Source organism: Psammomys obesus, unplaced genomic scaffold, assembly GCF_907164565.1.
Source record: "Psammomys obesus unplaced genomic scaffold, mPsaObe1.curated_primary_1811, whole genome shotgun sequence".
Taxonomy (NCBI): Eukaryota; Metazoa; Chordata; class Mammalia; order Rodentia; family Muridae; genus Psammomys; species Psammomys obesus.
Window position 1 is genome coordinate 38,851,331 of NW_026587216.1, and position 23,599 is coordinate 38,874,929.

General features: G+C 45.9%; 1 protein-coding gene across 2 annotated transcripts in view; it reads left to right on the forward strand.

Moving 5' to 3' along the window:
* Chd7 (chromodomain helicase DNA binding protein 7) overlaps positions 1–23,599 on the forward strand; it is a 168,280-nt gene that overhangs the window by 134,647 nt on the left and 10,034 nt on the right. Inside the window, exons 16-33 of one of the 2 annotated variants that reach the window (XM_055603216.1) lie at positions 4,144–4,354; positions 5,007–5,202; positions 5,764–5,931; positions 6,263–6,442; positions 8,976–9,086; positions 9,170–9,375; positions 11,758–11,957; positions 12,131–12,290; positions 15,492–15,581; positions 16,009–16,112; positions 17,466–17,595; positions 18,008–18,080; positions 18,237–18,294; positions 18,941–19,169; positions 19,405–19,613; positions 19,711–20,379; positions 21,526–21,686; positions 23,093–23,320. In XM_055603216.1, coding sequence (XP_055459191.1) covers positions 4,144–4,354; positions 5,007–5,202; positions 5,764–5,931; positions 6,263–6,442; positions 8,976–9,086; positions 9,170–9,375; positions 11,758–11,957; positions 12,131–12,290; positions 15,492–15,581; positions 16,009–16,112; positions 17,466–17,595; positions 18,008–18,080; positions 18,237–18,294; positions 18,941–19,169; positions 19,405–19,613; positions 19,711–20,379; positions 21,526–21,686; positions 23,093–23,320 — 3,383 coding nt within the window. The remainder of the gene's footprint in view (positions 1–4,143; positions 4,355–5,006; positions 5,203–5,763; positions 5,932–6,262; positions 6,443–8,975; positions 9,087–9,169; positions 9,376–11,757; positions 11,958–12,130; positions 12,291–15,491; positions 15,582–16,008; positions 16,113–17,465; positions 17,596–18,007; positions 18,081–18,236; positions 18,295–18,940; positions 19,170–19,404; positions 19,614–19,710; positions 20,380–21,525; positions 21,687–23,092; positions 23,321–23,599) is intronic. The other variant, XM_055603217.1, reaches the window with a different exon arrangement.

The following is a 23,599-nucleotide window of genomic DNA, read 5'->3' on the forward strand; positions in this document are numbered from 1 at the left end:
TGTTTATTATAGGGTAGAGTGCATTAAGGAAGAAGAGGCACGGCCTCCCCCTTCTTCAAGACTCTTTTGTGAGAGTCAAGGTCACACCTCGAAGGAGTTCCTGTTCTTTCCCAGTCTCGCAGCGTCCACCTGTCTACCACCCTTGCTGTCCCTGTCAGTGTAGGCGAAAAAGTCTCTGCCTGGAAGATAAGCTCAGAGCACAGCACCTGAGGCCACTGCTCCGACATGACCTCTGCGCACACCTTTTTTTCAGTGGTGTTTTTGGCTTTGTTCTAAAGAAAGCGTGGTAATTACACGGTTACTGCGGCAGCCGCCTAGTCCCCATGTTCACGAGCCTGTCAGCAGCCTGGGAATTGGGAGTGTACTTGTGTGAGGGGAAGATACCCCTGAGTGTGCGTGCACACTTTCTTTTCCCCTCTTCCTGGCTCGTAGAAAGAAAATAGATAATAATCTTCAGTGGGAAAGAGGGGAAATAGAGATACTCCCTAAGGGACCCTTGGTGCTGGCCCCTGCTGTGCCACAGGAGCTCAGTGCCGTGACAAGATGGACACCCCAGTGCCTGCAAGTCCTCCATGCTTCCTCAGGTTAATTATATGCACTGCGCATTGCTGACGTTTTCCCCACAAAACACAGCTGGTGGGTCTTCTCTGAGCCTGACTTTTCTCTAGGGTCACCCGTATAGCCCTTTCTCCAGAACACCTTAGTACCCCTTGAGTATTTGTTGTAATTGTCATACCTTGAGGTGAGCTCTTCTGTCCTTAGAATAGGTAACAAAGTGTCTATTACACAGGTCTACTTACACCTCTGTTTCTTGGAAGTTTTTTTGTAAAATGCAGATAATGCCAAGCAGTCATGGCGCACACCTTTAATCCTAGCTTTCTGGAGGCAGAAGAAGGGGGATCTCTGAGTTTGGGGCCAGCCTGGTCTATAGGGTGAATTCCAGGACAGCCAGAGCTACACAGAGAAACCCTACCCTAGAAAATATAAATATAAATAAGTAAATAAATGAATAAATAAGTGCCGATGTACAAATACTATGTGCTCAGCACTACACAGAGAAACTCTGCCCCAGGATAGATAGATAGATAGATAGATAGATAGATAGATAGATAGATAGATAGATAGATGCTGATGGGTGTGAAAACAGTAGGTGCACAGCTCCAGGGGTGGATACATTGTATCTCGTGGAGACTGTCTACCAACTGTACATTCTCATTTAGGATCTGAAATTGTCACCTCTCATGGAGCTGTTCCCATATACAGTTAGCATTCATAAGGAAGTTTTAATTGTACATATTAAATTGTTATAAACTCTGTGTGACAGAGGAAAGTGGCCCGGTTGAGCTAAACTTCTATTCCACAGAGCATGTGTTTTGAAAAATAGGAGCCATTCTGTGCATAGGTGCAAGTAGTAAGACAAGCCTAATGGGAGAAACCTCTGGAAGGGTGGTAGTTTACAAAGGCTTGTGTGGTCGAAAGGGCGTCCAGCATAGGGCAAGAGCTCAGTCAGTGTTGCTAACCAGTAGTTACCTGGGTATCCTAAGTAGAGTTATTAGCACTGACCTGAGCATTGTTTGGATAGAATTTTATTTTCTAACATGAGAACAAGAATGCTGAAAGCAGAACAGGGAGTCCATGGAGTCCCTGTTCCATACAGTTCTTTATAGGAAGAGTGAAGAAAGTAGTTGGGTGTCATCAGAACCCATATCCAATTAACATTCTCCAATCTAACATCAAAGAAAATCTTTAATTGCTAATTTTGAAAATTTGACTATGAGACGTAGGGTTGAAATTGCTACTGTCCCCCACAATTTCCCTCTCTTTCCACGCAGCCGTAATTAATACCGCATTTAAAGAACTGTAAAGGGCCCATGTCTGTAGATAATGAAGGGTTCTTGGTATAATCTGCTCTAGAAAAACTTGAATTTCTAAAATCGATCTGTTCACCCATTTTAGAAAAAAAATATAGAGATTGTTTTCTTTTTTACTGGTCTTATAAGAAATCATAGGGACTTCAAGGTGCTCAGTGGTTAGAGCTCATCTTTCTTTGGAGCAGACCTGAGTTCGGTTCCCAGCACTCGCATCCCATGAATAGATTCACGGCTGCTTGTAATTCCCTCTCCGGAGGGATGTACTCCCTGTGAACTCTACAGGCATCTTCACGCACATGCACACACACACACACATACCTTTACAAAATTCTAAACATTAAAGAGTAAGAAATCATTGGTGGGATTGAAAAGGCAGCAGAGTTATTTTTCTGCTTAATAGATTTCAAATTATATAATGTAAGTTTAGATTTCTCTATTTGAATTAGTTCTATTTCTTTTGTTGTTGTTTTAGTTTTTAGTTTGTTTTTCAAGACAGGATTTTTCTGTATAGCCTTGGCCTTTGCAGACCAGCTGGCCTCGAGAACACAGAAATCCTCCTGCCTCTACCTCCCAGAGTACCACCGTGCCCTGCTGAATTATTTATATTTCAATTTTTTGTTTTACTAAAATAATTCCAGCCTGTCTCACATTGCTTTCTCAAAACGAAAATCTCATTTTTAAAAACTATTCCTTGATCATTGACCCGTTTTAGACTACATTAAATTTCATTTTAATTGTGGATTTTATGCCTCATGGACAAAGAATGCTCAAATATCATAAAGGTAAAAAAAAAATCATTTCTAAATTGTAAGCATCTTATGATGGATTATACAAACGAATAAACTTTCTAAAAGATCTAATGTGATATCTCACTTTAAAATTCTCTCCTGTCCACGAGAGCTTTCTGAATCTACAACCTGGGTTTACAGATTTCAGGCTTGAGAAACAACTTTCACCTTTATACTTCGGCTAGTGTTTTAAAGTGGCATTTTGTTCTTCATCTTTCTTTGGTCCGTTTCCACACTTCCAGAAGGAAAAAAAAAATCTGAATCTTAGCTTTTTGTTCTTTTGGAAGGGCGAGTAAGGGTCAGGCTGTTCCAAGAGAGCTGGCATTTTCTGCCAGTCTCCCTTTGTGAAAAGGTCATGTGCTGTGTGGAAGGCCTGGCACTTGTGCCAAACATCAAGTGGCTTTAATCTGCCCTTGATTCTTAACTGCTTGGGTATGCTCCCCACGACCTCATGAGGACAGCTTCACAACCACCTTAAATGGAAAGGGACTGTGCTCTATTCATGCTGTGCAGCCTGTCGAGGTGCCATCCTACCGGGTGCAGCGGCCTGTCTGACCCAACCTTCAGAAGCCTTTGAGGGATTTTTGTATCCTCGTCTCGTGTCATTAGTTTACCTGTTTCAAACAGTGGTAGGAAGGCTTAAGCTCCTAGTGCAGTATAGTGGTAGGAAATGACTCCTTTGGGTTAAATTTGGTGTACTTTCTCAAGAGCAGCTTTGGTAGGAGAGGAAGAGTAGACAATACCGTGGCTGGGGAGCCCCAGAGGCCGAGGAAGAGACCCGATCCCCTCTGCTTTAACTCCAGCCAAATAGCCTGGGCTCTGAAAGAAGCGTCACCTGCTGCTTTCTGAACCCACAATATGGTGGGGGTGGGGGGAGTCAGAGATGATAGCCATTAGCCTTCATCCTTGGGAACATGTCCTTCTTTTGAGGTTGCTCTGCCACACACAGGTTGTTGTATGGCGAGGAGACTGTGACGAAAAGGAAGTTTGCCAGGGAGCCTTAGAGTTGACTCTGGTTTTAGCTTTAAAGGGTTTGGGTAATTCAAGGCAGAGCTGCTGTTTGTTTTCTGCTCAGTAAACAGCGCCTTGCTCGGCAGTTCAGGCTCCAGAGTTTCTGTAGGTATCTGGCCCATGGCTTGTTTCTGCCACTTCTGGCCTAACAATCTGTTGTTGAGATTTGGGTGTGTTCTTTGTTTTTGTTTTGTTCTTAATATAGTCAGGAAACATTTGGTTGTTGAAAAATGTGGCTCTCTCCCCAAATGCCTCATTGTATGGAACTTAAAACTTTGGTCCTTTTTGTAGGCCTGTAGTTAGTGTGTATCTAACTTTGAGTAAGCAGGTGGCTCCTTGCTCTTAAATGTGAATAGGATTTTCTGATTTTGCCAGTTTGTTGTGGGTTTTGAAAGCAAATCCATTGTTTTTTAGTAATAAAAAAAAAAAAAAACCTTTTGCTGTATTCACGTCATGCCATCCAATCTCTGCAGGTGCTGAAGAGAAAATTTTGGAAGAGTTTAAGGAAACACACAATGCAGAGTCTCCAGATTTTCAGCTCCAGGCAATGATCCAGGCTGCCGGCAAGCTGGTGCTGATTGACAAGCTGCTGCCAAAGCTGAAGGCTGGTGGCCACAGGGTGCTTATCTTTTCCCAGATGGTGCGCTGCTTGGACATCCTGGAAGACTATCTCATTCAGAGACGGTGAGGCCACTGCACAAAAACAACGGAAAGGAAGGACAGGACTCCCCAGCAGGTCACCTAGACGTGACAGTTGCAGGAGAGGTGGCGGAATGGAAACAATATGTCATCTCTCCTTTTAAAACTAGTTATCTATAAGGGCATCTTTACAGGAGGACTGAGGAGGGCCACGGCATGCTTTCTGAGGGGGGTGGGCTGAGACAGAGTTTCTCTGTGTAGCCCTGGCTGTCCTAGAACTCGCTCTGTAGAACAGTCTGGCCTCACAGAGACCCGCCTGCCTCTACCTTCTGAGTGCTGGGATGACAGGCCTGTGCCACCACTGCCCGCTATTTATGTGGGGGGTGTTTTGGTTTTTAATGTTGCATACTTTTGTGGGCAGTTTTCCCACAAAAAGTTATTTCATTCAACTTGGGAGAAAAGTTCTTACTTAAAAATTTCTTTTATCAGCTATTTTTAGAATTTATCTGTTTCCATAAGAGGAAGTAAAATAAAACTTAACCTTTGACTGTTCAGGAAAACAACTCTGGTCTAAAATTGTTTGTGTTAAGCCCTTCTGTTGTGTGAGTGCATATTCCACAGTGGAATACTTTTCTTGACCGCGAAAAGGAGCAAGCCTATGGTGGCTCTTTGTCAGGCCTCCCTGTTATGTTTCCAGGTACCCATATGAGAGGATTGACGGCCGAGTCCGAGGCAACCTCCGCCAGGCAGCTATCGACAGGTTCTCCAAACCTGACTCCGATAGGTTTGTCTTCCTCCTGTGCACGAGGGCAGGAGGGCTAGGCATTAATCTCACCGCTGCTGACACCTGCATCATCTTTGATTCAGACTGGAACCCCCAGAATGACCTCCAGGTAAGCGGGGGCAGGCTGCCCCCGTGCCCCTTTCCCTTCTCCAGTGACAGGCTCATGAGTCATGCCAGTGAACCAGTGTGTCATTGCTGGGCCTGTGGTTCCTGACTCAGAGCAATTCAGCATAAGATGAGAAGAAACCCCCCACTGTGTTAGCCCCCTTCTAAACTGCGCCTTTAGTTACATGCTGTCTGAGAACTGACCAAAGAGCCGTGTTTCTTGAGTAGTTGTGTTGGTCACTTTTGGCTGCCATAACAAACAAAATGCCACAATTAGGCCACTTAAACAATACCCATGCCTTTCTCAAGGTTCTGGAGTTGAAAGTGTGAGATCTGGACGACAACGAGGTTGGGTTATTGCTAAGAAACTGCTGCACAGACAGCTGTCTTCCTCCTGGCTCTAGGATGCTAATCTCATTCATTAGGGTACCACCCTTGTGACCTAATTACCTCCTAAGTCCTCCCACCCCCAAATCCTATCACATCAGCTTTCCAATATACGAATTTAGGGAGGACAGAGCCATGTATTCCATTACAACAGCCACTGATTTTCTTTTTCTTCTAGGCTCAGGCTAGGTGCCACAGAATAGGGCAGAGCAAATCTGTGAAAATCTACAGGCTGATTACAAGAAACTCCTATGAACGGGAAATGTTTGACAAGGCTAGTTTGAAGCTGGGTCTGGATAAAGCCGTGTTGCAGTCTATGAGTGGAAGAGAAAATGCCACCAATGGGGTAAGATGACACTTGCCCAAGCCATGTGTTCTTTCTGGCTTCTGTGTGTATCCAGCTGATTGTAAGAAGTTGTTTGGCATCTGTTTTTTGTTGTTTGGGTCTCAGTAGGTAGTCCTGGCTGGCCTGGAACTCCCAGAGATCCACCTGTTTCTGCCTCCCCACTTCTACATTAAAAGATGTGTATCATCATGCTTCACTTGCTATTTTTTAACCCCAAAATTTAAACATATTTTGTTGCATTTTCCTTTGTCATAAGTAAACCCTCTTAAGACATTTAGTTTCTGTTTTTAATTCTAAATTACTTTGAATACTTAAATTTTTTCTGAAACAGGTACAACAGCTTTCCAAGAAGGAGATAGAAGACCTTCTCCGGAAGGGGGCTTACGGCGCGCTCATGGACGAGGAAGATGAAGGGTCTAAGTTCTGTGAGGAGGACATCGACCAGATCCTCCTTCGGCGAACCCACACTATCACCATTGAGTCCGAAGGAAAAGGTTCTACATTCGCTAAGGTTCGGAAATGCCTAGAGGTCCACATCTTAAGAGCCAGAACTCATGAAGAGTATTTGCAGAGGGACCACAGAACATATGCAGAACACTGGACTCTCATTATGAATCATATAGGCCAGTTATTAATTCCCTGGTAACTCCCAACACATAAGCCAATCTTGGTACGCTGGGTTCTTTTCTTTGAAGGGTTCCCATGGTCTCATTCCTGTGTGTTCTTTGCCCATGCTTCCCTCTTAGGAATCTAGTTCTCTCATCTTCTTTCCCAGACCCCAATTCCCAAAATGACTTGAAAGGATGAGCAAGTCACTGTATATTTAAGTCTTTCTTATTTCCCCTCTAGCTGCTGCTCCACAGCTCTGCTCATAGCTAAATTGCACCCATCCCATAATACTCCAGCTCTTGCCACTGCCAGCTTCCCACAGGAGCACCATGCACTCTTTTACCAAATCCAACCTGCTGTGGCCAAGGATGCCCTGGGCCCTGACCATCACCTGCAAAACAGCTCTGCTAGTATTCCAGTCATCCCCACAGAGGTTCATTCTCCTTTTTCATTTTGCTATAAACTGTGGTTTACTTGCCATAAAGTGTGAACTTTGGTCCTTTGACATATTGTAGGCCATGCAACTGTTAGCACAGTTCTAAGTTTCGAATGTTCCTATTCCCTCAGAAATATGCATTACCAGTCAGTCTCTCTTGCTTCACCCAGTCCTGCAGACCATATGTACTTTCTTTATAGCTTTGCCTACCCTAGAAACACCATTACAAGCGGATTTATGCCATCTGTGGTCATTTGAGTATACTTTCATACTCTTACATACTTTAGTATGTATTGGGCATCACACAATGATCAGGTGATAGTAGATATTCCGGTCATTTATTCATTGCTAATTGGTGGTAAAATTTGAGCTATTTCTGCTTTGGGGTTTCTTAATGAACATTTTTTTACAGTAGTTTTTGCTTGGACACATTTTCATTTCTCTTGAGCATATGCCAGGAACAGAACTGCTAAGGAATGATAGCTTTCTCAGCTCCCCAACCAGGAACGAGCCTAAGGCCTCATGCATGCGCACTTCTCTTTTAAGAAACTAACAGACTGGATTGGTTTTGTTTGTTTCTCTTTAAAAAAAAAAAAAAAATAGAAACATCTTAAGTTAGCATGGAAATAATGGCTTTCATCTTGGCATTTTCATATGCACGTCATTGTACACTATCACCCCTTTTCCCCTGCCCTCCATGCTCTTTGCAGCCCCTTTGCTGGTCCCCTTCTACTCTTCAGAAGTTCCTTCTTCTGCCTTCATGTCCTGTGTGTTCCTTTTTTTTTTTTCCCCCTTTTGCTTAAAATCTCTTCCTGTAGTTTCATGATCTGACCCACACACACACAGACACACCTAGTTCATATGAGAGAAAACTATGGTGTTTGTCTCTCTGAGCCTGCCTTATTTTGCTTAACATAATGGTTCCCAACCCCATGCACTTTCCTTCAAATGCCATGATTCTGTTTTTCTCGATGGCTAAATATAGTTCCATCGTGTGTAGAATCAGCTCTTTACCAGTTCATCTGTTGCTGGGCACCTAGCCTCGCTCCTTTTCCTCGCTATTGTACAACATGGGCGTGCAAGTGTCCCTGTGCTGTGTTGACTTAGAGTCCTTCCTGCAGAAATACAATCCGGTGGCTGAGTTATATCATGGTTCTGTTTTTAGCGTTTTGGGGAACCTCCACGCTGACTTCCATTGTGGCTCCATAAATTTGCATTCCCACGGGGAGTGAATGCGGGTTCCTCTTTCACTACATCCTGGACAGCATTCATTGTTTGTTTTCTTGGTGCTGGTCTTAATTTCTGTTTCCCTGGTGGCTAAAATTGTTGAACCCAATTTGTTTTCTAGATTGACTGTTCCCTGTTGCCTTCCCATAACTTTTTACAAAGTCTTGTTTTCTTCATTTTTAGCCGTTGTTTCTTGTATAAAGGGCAAGAGTGGTGTGCTCTGACCTGCACCCTGGAGAGTGTTGCTGTAACTTCTCCACCTTGCAGCTCAAAGCACAGTGGTGTCTGTCTTCAGTGCACCCCTATTTTCAAGTAGCTTATGCGTCTCTAACTTTCGAGGGCCCCTTGCTCTGGCGTCTGTGCTCATCAGCTTGCCCTTGGCTGCTTTTCCTTGACCAGACCTTCATCCTTGTTCTCCTGCACCTTTGCACGTGGGTTGCACATGGGTTGTGCTATGAGCATTTCTGCTGGCTTTCTTCTTTTATGAATGCTCTAAAATGTGGTCCAAGCATTTCCTTCTAGAAGAAACTATTCTTCTTTCTTTCTTTTCTTTTCTTTTCTTTTCTTTTTTAATCTGCTCCCAGCAGACCTTGCTGGGGCCAAGTTCAAGGCCTTTCTCAATTGCTTACACTTTTCTATACCCATCCACTGTACTGACTTACACAAGAGGATGAACACAGTTATCTGTGACTAGACGAACAGAGGCTGCCTGGCATCCTGACTCTGAGAGATGCATCTCAAAGTAAAGCATATGCTTTTTTTCTCCTTTTAGGCCAGTTTTGTTGCGTCTGGAAATAGGACAGATATTTCTTTGGATGACCCAAATTTCTGGCAAAAGTGGGCTAAGAAGGCTGAATTGGACATCGATGCCTTAAATGGGAGGGTGAGTGAGAAGCCCCACCCAGCCCACTGCCTGATCTGATCCGAAGGTTGGTCTGAATCTTACTGCGTTTGCTGTTTTGTTAGAACAACCTGGTGATTGACACTCCAAGAGTGAGGAAGCAGACCAGGCTGTACAGCGCAGTGAAGGAAGACGAGCTGATGGAGTTCTCCGACCTGGAAAGCGACTCCGAAGAAAAGCCTTGCACAAAACCACGCCGCCCTCAGGATAAGTCTCAGGGCTACGCCCGGAGCGAGTGCTTCAGGGTAGAGAAGAATCTGCTGGTCTATGGGTAAGGCTGGCTCTCCATGGGAAGTTACTTTTTTTTTTTTTTTTTTTTTTTAACCAACAGCTAGAATTCTCAGTTGTCATAGAAAAACCATCTTCGCACGGATCTGCATGGCTCCATTTAGTGTAGCCACACAAATGTTTCCACCTTAACTTTGCAGCCTATGGCTGCTTTAGTCAATATGACCCATGTTCTAATCCTTCTGGGTGTGGAGAGAGAAGTCACTGGAATTCATGAGTGCTAACCAGCATCATGGGAACTATGACAGCTCCAATTCACTTGTAGATTATTAAAAACTAAGAATGATGTAAAATTACAAAATCTCTTGGCACCATACTGTCACATAAACTTTATGACCATAGTTATCTTTTAATAGCTTTCTGCTATAAAGACTTAGCAAAAGCACAGAGACTTCACTCATGTACCTGTCCTCCAGCTCATCTGAAACATGAGGCCATTTGAACCTCATGAGTCTGTGGGATTCCTTTTGCTAATGGCTGACTCCCAAACCGCCATGACCCACATCAGCTTCATGACTCATGCAACATGGCACCCACACAGCACTTTGAGTCGCAGGGTGCTCAGTAGAGCCAAATTACTAGATAAGAATTTGCTCACAGGTTGTGGGACTGTAGGCAGATTCCATTAAAATACAAACTGCCTCCACAGCGACTTAGACTTAACTTGACACTGTCCTGCCTGCGGGGTTTCTTCCAGTGGAACGTTGCTCATGCAGAGCAGGGGGAAGCACTTGCCTGAGGCCTGCAGGGTTCTGTGGCTGGCCCTCATCTGTCATGTGGGTGCTCTGTTTGGGACCTTTGCTTCTGCTCCCTCCCCTGTTCCTTGTGCCCTTCTCCCCTCTGCCCATGCACAGGCACCTCCACCTAGGGCTTCCAGCCCCAACCTGCAGACTGGATCAGCCTGTGCCTGCCTCCCTTACAGCGCTCCTCACAGCCATCCCGTTTGCACTCTGGCCTCCGTGTTTCATCAGTCCCCCTCCTGATGGAACCCAGTCATTCCTTGGAGCCAAGAGCTCAGGAAGTGCACGGGGCAGTGCCACAGAAGCACAGTGCTGCATAGATGTTCTGTGCAACGTGCAGGTGCCAGCTGAGGCCTATCCTGTTCCTCAGCAGCTATGCTGGCGGTAGTCTGTGTGCACCGGGAGCTCTCCTGCCTCTACCTAGGACAGAGGTTCCTAGCCTCTGCCCTTTGCTCTCTGCACCTGATGATCACAGTTAAAAACTTTGTTGGAAACCTTAGGACTGGGACATACTTATTAACTCTTCGTTCTAAGGAGGATGCTCAGCCTTCAGTCAAGTCCTCTCCTCTTCCCACTTTTTCTGTTGTGGCTTGAACAGCCGCCGTGTGCTGGGTCACTGGGCTAGGATACTCCCACTGTGAGCAAGCAGACATGGCAGTAGCTATGAAGATGATGCAATGGGCCACACTGTGCTAAGAGAGCATAGACAATCCGCATGCACTGTAAGATGCAGCTGAGGTACGACTCTCCCGCTTCCAGGGCGAGGAGGGTCACAGAGGGAATCTGTGCCTGCTGAACACCAGAGATGCACTAGTTGTGAGGAAGGGAAGGAGGAGCAAGTGCAAGGCCTGGATCTGAGAAAGGTCACAACAGCCAGGAAGAACGGTGGCTTGGCGAGAGGCAGGCTGTGCCAGGATCTTCTTTCTCGGTTATCATAGAAGGCTCAGCCTGGTGGCTCTGTCTACTGTTGCCCCAAGGAAGGCACAGCTCAGGCAGCCTCTGTGCTCTGCACCTGTCTTACATACTAGGTATTTTCATAACGGGGAAGTAGAAATGGTGTTTGTGTAATAATGTGTTGTTCATTTCCCTGTGCATAGTTCTGACTCCTGCCCATTTTCTGGGAGGACTTGAGACTTGGTCCAGCATCTTTCCAAAGCTGGAAGTAACTACTCCTTGTTGAAAAGGAGCCACGGGCTCTTCTCTCTTCACTAGTTATTGTGCTGTCTGTGGTGGGTTGATGCAGCTTTGGTTTCTACTAGTCACATTTACTTTAAGTCATCTTTCATTTCAAAAGGTTGGCCACCATAAGTACATATAAATCATCGTTGAAGGAAGCATGGATGACAAATTCCAGTTCCTCTGGTTGCATGCATTTCCTAAAAATGACAGCCATAGCCACCAACAGCCCAGGAAGGCCATTAGCCACATGGGTGCTTCAGTGCCTCGGTCATTTCCTCTGTAAGGAGGTGTTGTACCTCTCTGTACCTTCATTCCTTCCTTAGCTCCATTAGAGGTGACTAGGGGCATTGTGGGTACAGGATTTCCCAGCACTGGGGCCCAGCTGTCAGGGTGATACCACATCTGTACTTGAGATTCCATCTGCACACTGCCTCTTTGCTCTCCAGCTGGGGCCGCTGGACGGATATCCTGTCCCATGGACGCTACAAACGCCAGCTCACCGAGCAAGATGTAGAAACCATCTGCAGAGCCATCCTGGTGTACTGCCTCAATCACTACAGAGGGGACGAGAACATCAAGAGCTTCATCTGGGACCTGATCACGCCCACGGCCGACGGCCAGACTAGAGCCCTGCTCAACCACTCCGGTAGGTCTGCCCTGTGTACTCTGTGCTTCTGGGTCACAAAAGACTACCAGAATGGCTGCCATTGGGTAAAGGGTGGCAGCGCCAACTCTCACCTCCCCACCTGTCCCTTGCGGTCTCTGACATTGTAATGTGCACTGCAAGGCCATCTGTGACTGTGACCCTCGTGCTTGCAGGTCTGTCGGCCCCTGTGCCAAGGGGCCGGAAGGGCAAAAAGGTGAAGGCCCAGAGTACACAGCCAGTCCTGCAGGATGCTGACTGGCTGGCAAGCTGCAACCCAGATGCCCTGTTCCAGGAGGACAGCTACAAGAAGCATCTGAAGCACCACTGCAACAAGTAGGTACCGGGTGACGACAGGCAAGCATGCTGGGTGCCTGTGGTGAGGACGTACACGCGCGTACCACATGCACCCGTTCGTAAGCGAGTGATGTGTCACATCCATTGGGCTAAAGGACATTAATTGTCCTTCCCAGCAAGCACTAGGTACCCCTTAAGCAATGGCTCCTCCCTTCCCTGCCCACAGCCTCTGTCCTGCTCACGTGTCCGCTCTAGAGTAGCTGCTTCATGGGTGGTAATCACAGGGTATTCAGCCCCTACTCTGATGATCTCGTTCGGTGCGGTGCTCAAGATTCATCTGGTGTTGTAGGTAGTGTCAGGATCCTTTTGACAGATGAATACTATTCCACCAAGCGTATGTCACACAGGGTTTATCCTTTCATCTTTCATCCATTGATGGACGGCTGGATTGCTTCCACATTTAGAAGCACAGCTCCTGTGGGATTGCATTTTAGGGCTAATATGTAGACAGACTCCACCTTTAACCAACCGCTTCCGTTGTGGCTGGGGAATTTTCATAGTGCTTTGGCTTTACTTGTGTCTCTGTTGCTCTGTAGGCCCTGCTGGCTCCAGGTCTTAGAGCTCCTCTTGCCTCATCCCCCTGAGTAGCTAAGACTGCAGGCACCACATTTTTTTTTTCTTGGCAACTGCTTTGTTTTATTCCCCACTTAACAGATACAGGTCTCTGCCCAGAGTGACATACCTAAGGTTCCTCAGTTAGGAACAGAGTGAGATTTGGTGCCACATTTCCTCTCAGCCACTCAGCCTCTTTCTGCCTGACCACAGAAGTCTGCCACCTTGCCTCAGGCCTCTTGAGAGGTTCCCAATGGTCTTTCAGAACATTTGGTGTCTTTGGAACTTGGTACTGGTGTAGCTTGGCGTTTCTTGCTAAAATTGTAGCCTGATTATCATAGCTCTCAGAAAATATTTGTCTACATGGTTTATCTTGACTTTGGGTTAGTTGCCTTCTGAGTTCTGGATTTAAACACAAAACTGGTAAATGGTTTAATGTGAGAACAATAGTTCCTTTTCCCAGATGCCAGCAAGGCTGTGATGGGTTTTTATTTTATTTATTTCTATTCTCCTGTCTCTAGCAGTCTTCCAAAAGGGGCCCTTCCCACTTAATACACGATGAAATTGGGCTTCTTCATGTCTTTCATTCCATCTGAGAACATTGTTGATACTTCTAGCTCTTCTCTGGAGTGGAAAGAGTGTCCCACTGTCCTTCGCCTGTAGGCCATGCCTTGAGATTAAATATTAAATATGAGGAAATAGTGGTGTTAAGGTAGAAAAATGAGACCCAATTGAAGGATATCTTAGAAAAATAACTAACCATTGCTCATCACAAATTTGAAGATTGTGAGGCCCAGATAGATGAAGGAAGCCAAGAGGACCAGGTTACTAAGTACAGTGTGCAGCCCTGGGCTTCGGAGTGTAGTCACTAGCAGGATGTGTGAGAGAAAGTGGATCAGGCCCAGGGACTTGTTAGCCTCCTTGTCTATCCATCAGAGTGAACTCCTCGAGACCAGGAGATATGTCCTGGGCATCCTTTCTCTCCCTGGCTTTCTCTCTAGAAGAAAAGGAGATGTTCATGTCAGTTCATAGAAAGCTTCACACTATTATTCCTGCCCCGAAGTATAAGAAGTCTGGGCTTTCTACCAAAAGGAAAAGAAATCATTAGGCTCCCTGCCTTGAAGTCAAGTAAAGAGTCCAGCCACAGGTAGAGGAGATTTCCTTTGGAACTACCATTTCTGAGTATCCAGTATAATAGGACACTGGCCTGCAGATTCTTTAGCCAGAGGAAAGCAGTGCTAACCACACTGTAAATTCTCCTCTATTGCTTCAGTGTGGCAAAGGCAGTATCTGAGCTTCTGTGTTAACAAGAGAAAGAAAATTCAAATAAAAAAGCATTCCTCAAAACAGCTGCTTATCTTGGCGTACATTTGCAGCCTTGCATGTCCACTGCTGCCTAGTCAGGAGTCGTCTGTTTTAGTGAAACTGCCCCTACTTGTCATTTTGATGTTTTAGAGGCAAGTTACCACACTTTGGGAGACCCAGTTCAGAGTGCTAGTATTCAAGGTGTCTCCGTGACCTTGGATGCATGACTCGTCCTCTCTTACCGATAGTGTTCATATCTGTAGTGTGGAGGTGAGGAGTTGCCCCATTTCATCTCAAGGTTATCATGAAGACTGAATGAGCCGGTGCGTGTACATGAGAAATTGCGGGGACAGCGGTGCTATACAAATATGTGACAGGCCTATTCAGCTAGGGAAATAACCCTGGAAGAAATCAACCTTCACCAAGAGGGTCATTGTCAGGTAGCAATTCCAAATGCACATACGGGCTGTCTCGTAGAGAGATGACCTGTGAGGTACAGTAGGAGAGTTTTATTGGTTTTGGGGGCAGGGAGTCACATTTCTGCCATTGAGGAAATACAAGCAAGATGGAAAATCCGGTGCCCTGACAATGTCAGTGGCTTTTAATGCTGATTCATTAAAAATGAGCTTCGATGGGTTAGCTGCATTTTAATCTTGTAGTGTTTATTATTTTTAAACCACAACTTAGGACCCTTGATAATATAAGTCAGAAGTGATAGAAATGTTTAATGCTCCCTGAGAAGGGTAAGGACCCACCTCCTCACCCCCACCGCCATCTTCCTTTCTCGGGAGCAAAGTTGCATAATTTGAAAAACCTGACATTCCATATTGAGGGTTTATTGTAAGGTAGTAAAACCAGATTTTATATCTCGTTTATTCCTACAACTTCTGATGTGCTTCCAAAAATGGTATTAAGGCAGCAGCTGAGGAAATTTTATGAGATAATGAAGCAGAACAGTTACTGAAAGCCATCTGCTCAGTTGTTTACAAACTTGCCTCAATACTTCAGAGGCAGTGGTAGGGTACGTGTCTAAACTTCACAAGCTACGTTAGGTAGAACTAAATGAAGTGCGCCTGGGCTGGGCCGAGCTCGCTCCCTCTCTGTGCAGCGCGAGCGGTTGCCAGGCAGGCCTGTTGGAAGCCAGCAGAAAGCACCACACAGAGGTGATTATGTGCCACCATCTGTCACGCTTCAAGCCTACCATACAGCATGGCTAATCAGCCTTGGCAGGATGATGGATGAACAGCAGCAGCTGCCAAAAGCCACTGTTGGCAAACAGCACTGAAGTTAAGAACTTTTCCCCCCCTCTGTCTTCCTCTCCAGGGTCCTGCTGCGTGTCCGCATGCTGTACTACCTAAGACAAGAAGTGATAGGAGACCAGGCAGATAAGATCCTCGAGGGCGCTGACTCAAGGTTGGTGCAAGAGCACATCTGTTCTGGCCCTCCACAAGCTAACCCAGGCTGTTGGGGAACTCCATGGCTTGTGTTTAGAACCCTCACAGACCATCAGGAGCTCACCTCCTTTTTGTGTCCTTAGTGCAAGTGTTCGTCCTCAGGGCTTGGGGATGTGAGGCGAACATGGGCAGGGCTTGTGCCTGCATGTGCTTGTATATACCAGGGTAAGAGGTCGCAGCCACTGACCTGAGGTGGTGTACCTCAGGATGAGGCTCATTTCTGCCTACTGACGGCTGCCCCTCACGTCACCCTTGCTGATTTCCTCACCTCACTGTAAAATGTTCATTGTGAGAAATCAGACACATGAGTGCAGACTCAGCACATGGGACCAGGCTTCATTTTAAGGACTCGTATTGAAAAGAGTGCTTACACGCTGTCTTTCCAGTGAAGCAGACGTGTGGATCCCTGAGCCTTTCCACGCTGAAGTTCCTGCCGACTGGTGGGACAGGGAAGCAGATAAATCCCTCCTAATTGGAGTGTTCAAACATGGTAAGAGGTGTTTCAGTTCAAATGCATCTTGACTGTGTGGCTTCATCTTTATTTAGAACCCTTTGCACACTCTCTTCCAAAGTCATAATATTAATGAGAATCGTTCCAAAGGACTCTTGGCGTCTACCAGTTTTCTGTACTAAAAAATCTAATATGAACTGTAAATATCAGATGCTGTTTTTGAATGTTTGTTGAGCATTTGAGAAGAAAACATTTCTTTCTTGGCTGTAAACAGAAGCCAAACCATATTTGTTTTAGTAATAGCCAAGTTGTACCATAGCTTTTCCCGAAACTTTGCTTCCAGAGCGGTTCTCCTCTCTAACTCTGCCAGCCGGTGTCAGGGTGGACGGTGGGCTTAACCTCTGCTATTAATCTGTACAAGTGCCTCCTGGGCTTTGTTCCAAGCAATATTTCACAAATGTCAGTGCTGAGGACTCCGCGCTCCCTCCCCCGAGTGGGACGCAGCCTTGTTAACTTTGAAAGGCTGGGGAGGCAGAACTGGCATGATATATACAGTGAGCGGTTCCTGATTATAATCCCAATTCTCTGGAGGTCATGGAGGTATTCTCAGCAGCCCAGCCTGACTAAAGGGGAGAATGATGGCTTAGAAAACCTTTCATGATTACAGTTTGGCTTGCGGCTCTACGGCAGTTAGGAGCTGTGTGTTGTAGTACACATCCTAATTGAATTGTGCTGTTCTGCCTATGCACTCCAGCCGTGTTCCGTGAGCTCGGCCTCAAAATCATTTTCCCGCAGTGCACTGTTGGGATCTGCCATTTTCCATCTAGTCAACTTGGGCAGTCAAAAAGCAAATTGCAGTTTGAAAACCATAGAGGGAACAGTGTCATCTTACTGACATGCATCACCCTAAACTTAATAAGACAGGTTCGCTGGCCTTACGTATATGGGGATTTTTCAGCCAGCCATGTGAGTTCCTGCAGGACCAAACCTCCTGGGGGGGGATGGGAGTAGACTTGGAGAACCCCTGCAGAGGTCATAAAGAAACGTTATGAAGCCTTTTAAATGTCAAGCAGAATTAGATGTTTGGGGAAAATAGGGTCAGAAATCCTCCCTGGCATCCCGCAGTTATCCCAAACCCTTTTCTGTTTGTGTTTGTGGTCATTTAGTAGCATCTCCAAAGTGTAAGTCGGCCCACAAAAGCCTCCCTGGAAAACGCCTTCTTTAGAGCGCTCTGCTAAAACAAGGTCTGTTTAGTTTAGCATAGATGATGGTCTTTTCTGGGGAAACAGACTGGCTGTGTTGTGGAAGGGCTATGATTCTTGACAGTGACGGGGGCGGGGGTCTTCCTTTGTTTCTATGCGTGTCCTCTGTGTGCTGGTGGCCATGTCCCAGGCTATGAGAAGTACAATTCCATGCGAGCTGACCCTGCACTGTGCTTTCTGGAACGAGTTGGTATGCCTGATGCCAAGGCCATCGCTGCCGAGCAAAGAGGGACAGACATGCTAGCAGATGGTGGTGACGGGTAAGAAGGACATTCTAAAATTTTAATAAACTTTATGTCAGTATCACATCTACTTGGCAGGGTTTAGTTCTTATGCTACACTGTGTGCCCTGTTATGTCTGGTTTGAACTTGATGCTTACCACTAGATTCTGTCTATATAGCATAATAACTGTTTTAAACAAAGTGCATAGAGTGTGTGTGTGTGTGTGTGTGTGTGTGTGTGTGTGTGTGTGTGTGTGTGAAATTGTCTCCCTTGGTGGCTTCCGCATCATATCTTGTAAGCATGCATTTTAAATTCTGGTAGTGTTGTTTTTTAATGCCAGACCCAGACTCAAAAGTAGTATTAGGTCAATTTTACTCTTCCCTTCTCACCTCTTTACTCGTTGATGTGATTTAAACAATTGTTTTTTGTTTGTTTTTAATTTTACACAGTGGAGAATTTGATAGAGAAGATGAAGATCCAGAATACAAACCAACCAGAGCGCCATTCAAAGATGAAATAGATGTAAGACTTTGAGTGTATTGGCTTTTACTGTGCCAGTAACATATTATATACCCATGTATGACTTGTGAAACTTTGTAGATAATGCCCTTTCATTAAGAGAGAAAATAAAATCAAACTCCAATTGAAAATTGCTCTCTTTCTTGCGTTGCTTTCAAGGAATTTGCGAATTCTCCCCCAGAGGATAAGGAGGAGTCCATGGAGATGCACAGCACAGGTGAGGCTCCGGACAGCTGGTGGAGCAGGGAAAACAGGCTAGGCAGCCGAGTTCCAGCCGCTGGGCCTTGTACCGTGACACGGCGATAGGATCTTACAGCGCCCTCTTCCACACGGACCCTGCCCTTGGGAATAATGATGACCCTTATTTACGGTTTTCATCACATTAAGTTCTTTGAGAGAACTTTCTGATTACTATAATTGACCTGTGTATAGTCATCATTCAGTGGAAAATTTTAAAGTCCTTGAAACATTTTTATTGGGAGAAGGGCATTCATTTTAATCTGAAAATTTTGTGTGGACTATCGACCCTCTACCCGATATAAAATAATTATTAGATGATAATTACGTGCTTGTTATGTTCAAGATTATCATGGTAAGTACATTTATAGGAGAGACTGGTTTTCTTTGTTAAGACTGATAAACTTTCCCCCCTCCCTCAAAGAAGTTAAGAATGAAGAGTTTATAAATTCTCAGCGCTATTACTGCTTGTTTATATTTGAAAATCCGAGCGTGGCAGGATGGCCTTTCCCACCCGGTCCTCTGAAGGCTAATGACTCATCCTTTTTTGTTGGAAAGTTGTCTGTGTTTTGAGAGTGTAGGGCACGTTTCAAACTCTTTTTTTTTTTCTCTCCCCACTTCCCCAGGCAAGCACAGCGAGAGCAATGCTGAGTTAGGTCAACTTTACTGGCCGAACACGTCAACCCTGACTACGCGTCTGCGCCGGCTCATTACTGCCTATCAGCGCAGCTATAAAAGGCAACAAATGAGGCAAGAGGCCCTAATGAAGACAGACCGGCGCAGACGAAGGCCTCGGGAGGAAGTGAGAGCCCTGGAGGCGGAAAGGGAAGCTATTATATCTGAGAAAAGGCAAAAGTGAGTCCTTGGCCTTTACTGCACTGTCCCACCTCATCCCTGCCCCCCATGCCTTCTCTTCCCTCTTGTGCTAGGCTCACAGGAAGCAGTGATCACCCCGGACAGTGGCAACAGAGAAAGGCCTGGTGCCTGGGAGAGTTCTGTCTCTCCATTCTGATGTCCCAAAGACACGCTCTGGGAGCAGAGAAAAGCCAATGTCCTGAGTGTGGTGTGAACCAGGACTTCTTTCCCACAGGTGGACGAGAAGAGAAGAGGCCGACTTTTACCGTGTGGTATCCACCTTTGGGGTTATTTTTGACCCGGCGAAACAGCAGTTTGACTGGAATCAGTTCCGTGCCTTTGCCAGACTAGACAAAAAGTCTGACGAGAGCCTGGAGAAGTACTTCAGCTGCTTTGTGGCCATGTGCAGACGGGTGTGTCGCATGCCCGCCAAGCCCGAGGACGGTAGGTACATGAATGACAAGCCAGCCCACGCTAAGCAGTCAGGGCCATCGCAATGGAGGGCAGGGTGCCCAAGTAACCACCGTGCCCCCTGTTACAGAGCCACCAGACCTCGCCTCCCTTATCGAGCCCATCACAGAGGAACGAGCCTCCAGGACGCTGTACCGCATCGAGCTGCTTCGCAAGATCCGAGAGCAGGTCCTCCATCACCCACAGCTGAGCGACAGGCTGAAGCTCTGCCAGCCCAGCCTAGACCTTCCAGAGTGGTGGGAGTGCGGACGGCATGACAGGGACCTGCTGGTGGGTGCTGCTAAGCACGGGGTCAGCCGGACAGACTACCACATCCTCAATGACCCTGAGTTGTCCTTCTTAGATGCACATAAAAGCTTTGCTCAGAACCGCGGGGCCAGTACCGTCCCTTCTTTGAATGCTCTGTCTGTGGGCTTTGGCCAGACTCCTCCGGTCATTTCCTCCACTCATGCTCATGAAGAGAAGGTAATGGAGCAGGCTGAAGGCAAGGCAGAGGAATGTGAGCACCTACCGGCCAAAGAGAGGTCGGATGGGAAGGAGGAGGAAGAAGAAGGTGGTGGGGCCAAGGACAGCAAACAGGACTGTGAAGCTGAGGCCAGCTCTGTGAAGGGTGAACTCAAAGGGGCAGAGGGCAGTGCAGAACCTGGGTCCAAGTCTGTCTCAGAGAAAGGCTCAGAAGAGGATGAAGAGGAAAAGCTGGAGTATGACGATAAGTCGGAGGAGTCTTCCCAGCCAGAAGGTAATGCCTGCTCCTGCCACTGTCCTGATCCCACAGCAGCGCAGTGGCCTGTCTTTCTTTTTTTTTTTTTTCTTTTTAATTGGGCAATCCAGGGTCTTCCTTTGTAGCTCGGGGTGGCCTAACACTCGAAGAGATCCACCTGCTTCTGCCTCCAGAGGGCTAGGATTAAAGACATGTACCACCATGCCCAGTGCCTCAAGCAAGCACTTTATTTTGTAACAGTCATTGGTGGCTAGGTGTGGAGACATGCACTTTTAATTCTAGCATAGCTTGGTTTATATACTGAACCCTAGGATTGTACAGTGAGGTCCAGCCATTTTTATTTTCCTCCAGATTAATTAATGCCCGTTTTCTTCTGTGAAGGAATAGTTTCAGTCTTGGGGACATGTGTTCATCCTCATACTTTACACCTGCAAATGTATTTCCAAAAGTGTAAACTCAGAGCAGCTGTGCACACATCAGTCCCTTCTGGATTAAGGACAGAAGTTAATTCCGTAGTCAGGTGTGCTAAGAGTTTGTGTAATGCTAAGTTTGGACAAATGAAAAGTCATTCACTGAGAAATATTAATTATTTCAAAGTAAGTGATAATTGATTGATAACACATTTTCCATGTTACAGGTTGCTGTAACTACCACAAAGTAGAAACAGGGCACCACAGTGGACTTTGCTTCTGCAGTGACCTGTGATTAGCCAGTAACCTTGTCCTATGTCACAGACCAGAAGCTCTAGGGTCAGAAACCCAGCTAGCCTTCAGCACCTATATGATTTACTTAGTGTGGTAGCATGAGGTCCTTATTATGGCACCCAGGACTAGAGAAACAGGAGTGTTACAGGTTCAAGCCCAGCCTCAACTATATAGTAAGTCTAAGGATTTCCTGGGCTATATAAGACCCTGTCTCTGTGACCACAAAGGAAAGATTTCTGTGGCTTCTTCACCAACAAGATAGAAGCACCGTCTACATTAATGAGCTATTGTAAACTTCAGGTAACACAAGCTTGGAAAACAGCCCATATCTTCCTAGATGTGCAGTAGGCACTCAATAAAACAGAGCTGGGCGGTATTCCTGTTTGAAACGCCATCCTTTCTAAACTTGAGCTTCATCACATTCTGACTGTGAGTGCTGCACACATAACTCATCTCTCAGCAGGAGCTGTCTCTAGAGGGAAGAATTTTGATGAAGAGAGCAATGCTTCTATGAGCACTGCTAGGGACGAAACCCGAGATGGATTCTACATGGAGGACGGAGACCCTTCGCTGGCTCAGCTTCTTCATGAGAGAACATTTGCCTTCTCCTTTTGGCCTAAGGTTGGCAGGATTTTGTTACTATGATTGTTTTGTTGACTGAACAAAAGAACAGGAACAAAATCTTTGTAGCTTGGGTTTTTTTCAAGGAGTTTGAAGTAAACATTGTTGGAGCACATGAAGAGTGCAGGATTTTCCTTTATTCTCAAAGAATGCCCGGGAAGAAGCCCAAATGGAAAACCATTTAGGATACTTTTGTAGTGAGATTTAAAAAAGGATCATATGGGAGGATAAGCAGAACCAGTGATCCTCAGCACTCCTTCAGGCTCCTCAGTCTCTGTGGCTGTCACGCTGTCTCATTGACGCTATGGGTTTTTCAACAGGTTTGACGAAATGAAAATAGTGGGACTTTGAAACCACGTCACCTTTTTAAAGATTAAGTAAAGCTTTTAGATTTGAAATAATTTATTTGAAAACCTGCTATGTGCTTAAGTCCAGAGAAGGTGCTGATGGACCCCTTTGCAACTGTTCATTGTGAGGGAAATTGCTCTTTGGTTAGGAAGCATAATTCTTTAAAATGTTCTCGGTGCCATTTGGGTCTGTGTTTGTCAAGGCAGGAAGTAGAAATCACAAGCGCCATGACAGGGCCTGTCTGGTTTAAAGCAGTACCACACATGGCACACTTGAGGTGATTCATCCCACTCTTCACAGTGTTGATGTGACTTAAGAAAAAGGTGACAGTTTTGTCTGAAGGGTGTGCTGTCAAAGAGGCTTTTTCTTCCCTCTTCTCTGTGTCCCCTTCATTGCCAGTTACACTAATTTCCCACATTGAGTGTAGAGGGGTGTTTCCCAGTTCAGTCAAAGGTTTATAGTCACAGGCACTGTTAATCTATGGAAACTTGGTCTGTGGAGCTGTAATTAGAAAATTTTAATGTGCACGCTTCAGTGAAATTTGGAGCGATAATAGGTGGGGAATACGGACTGACAGTCATTAGGTGTTCCGAGGTTGCTACCCCCTTCGTAATGCTGAACTTTATTAATAGTGACGCTAATGAAGGCCCCCTTCCTGGGACACACTGCACTCTGGCCTGTGTTTCTGAAGGGCTGGGCCACTGAAATGCTATGTGCAGAGGCTCCTTTGAACCCACTGTACTCTTGAAGCCTGAATGAGTTACTTTTACAATTCGAGGTTGTTTTTGAAGGCAGTGTTTACTTGCTATGTTCCCCTTTTCACATCATCCAGTGTGCATAGTTGAAAACAGTACTTTCTCTTTGTTAGAGTAGATAGAGCATTCCATCAGAACCAAACCATTTTGATGGATTTTGTTGCTTTACTCCTTGCCTGGCTACTTTAGTCCGAATAATTGACCTCTAAACATTCTGTGTTCTTTAGCATCTTGGTGGACATATTTATCCAGTAATTTAAAATAGGCCTTTGTTGCAAATTTTCTGTGACTCTTCCCCTTCAGGACCGAGTAATGATAAACCGATTAGACAACATCTGTGAAGCTGTACTGAAAGGCAAATGGCCAGTAAATCGGCGCCAGATGTTTGACTTCCAGGGCCTCGTCCCTGGCTACACACCCTCCACCGTGGACAGTCCCCTGCAGAAGAGGAGCTTTGCAGAGCTCTCCATGGTCAGCCAGGCCAGCGTCAGCGGGAGCGAGGACATCATCTCTTCTCCGCGGTTGTCCAAGGTGAGCCACGGCCATTTGCTTTTGTGGCTTAAAGGGAACTTCTGTGAACTTTAACTGATTAGGGAGCCTGTGCTCACTAGTCGGACTTGGTTTTGTTTATCTGTTTGACTAGTGTTGCCATGTTGCCCTCAAACTCAATGACTCCAACAGCCTTCCTGCCCACAGCCTCTTATGTAGCTGGAACTCATTGCCACCCCCAACCAACTAGTCAGACTTTAACAAAAGATGATTGCTGTTTCCATAGCTGTGGCCACCAGTACAAATGTTCAGTTCTTTGGT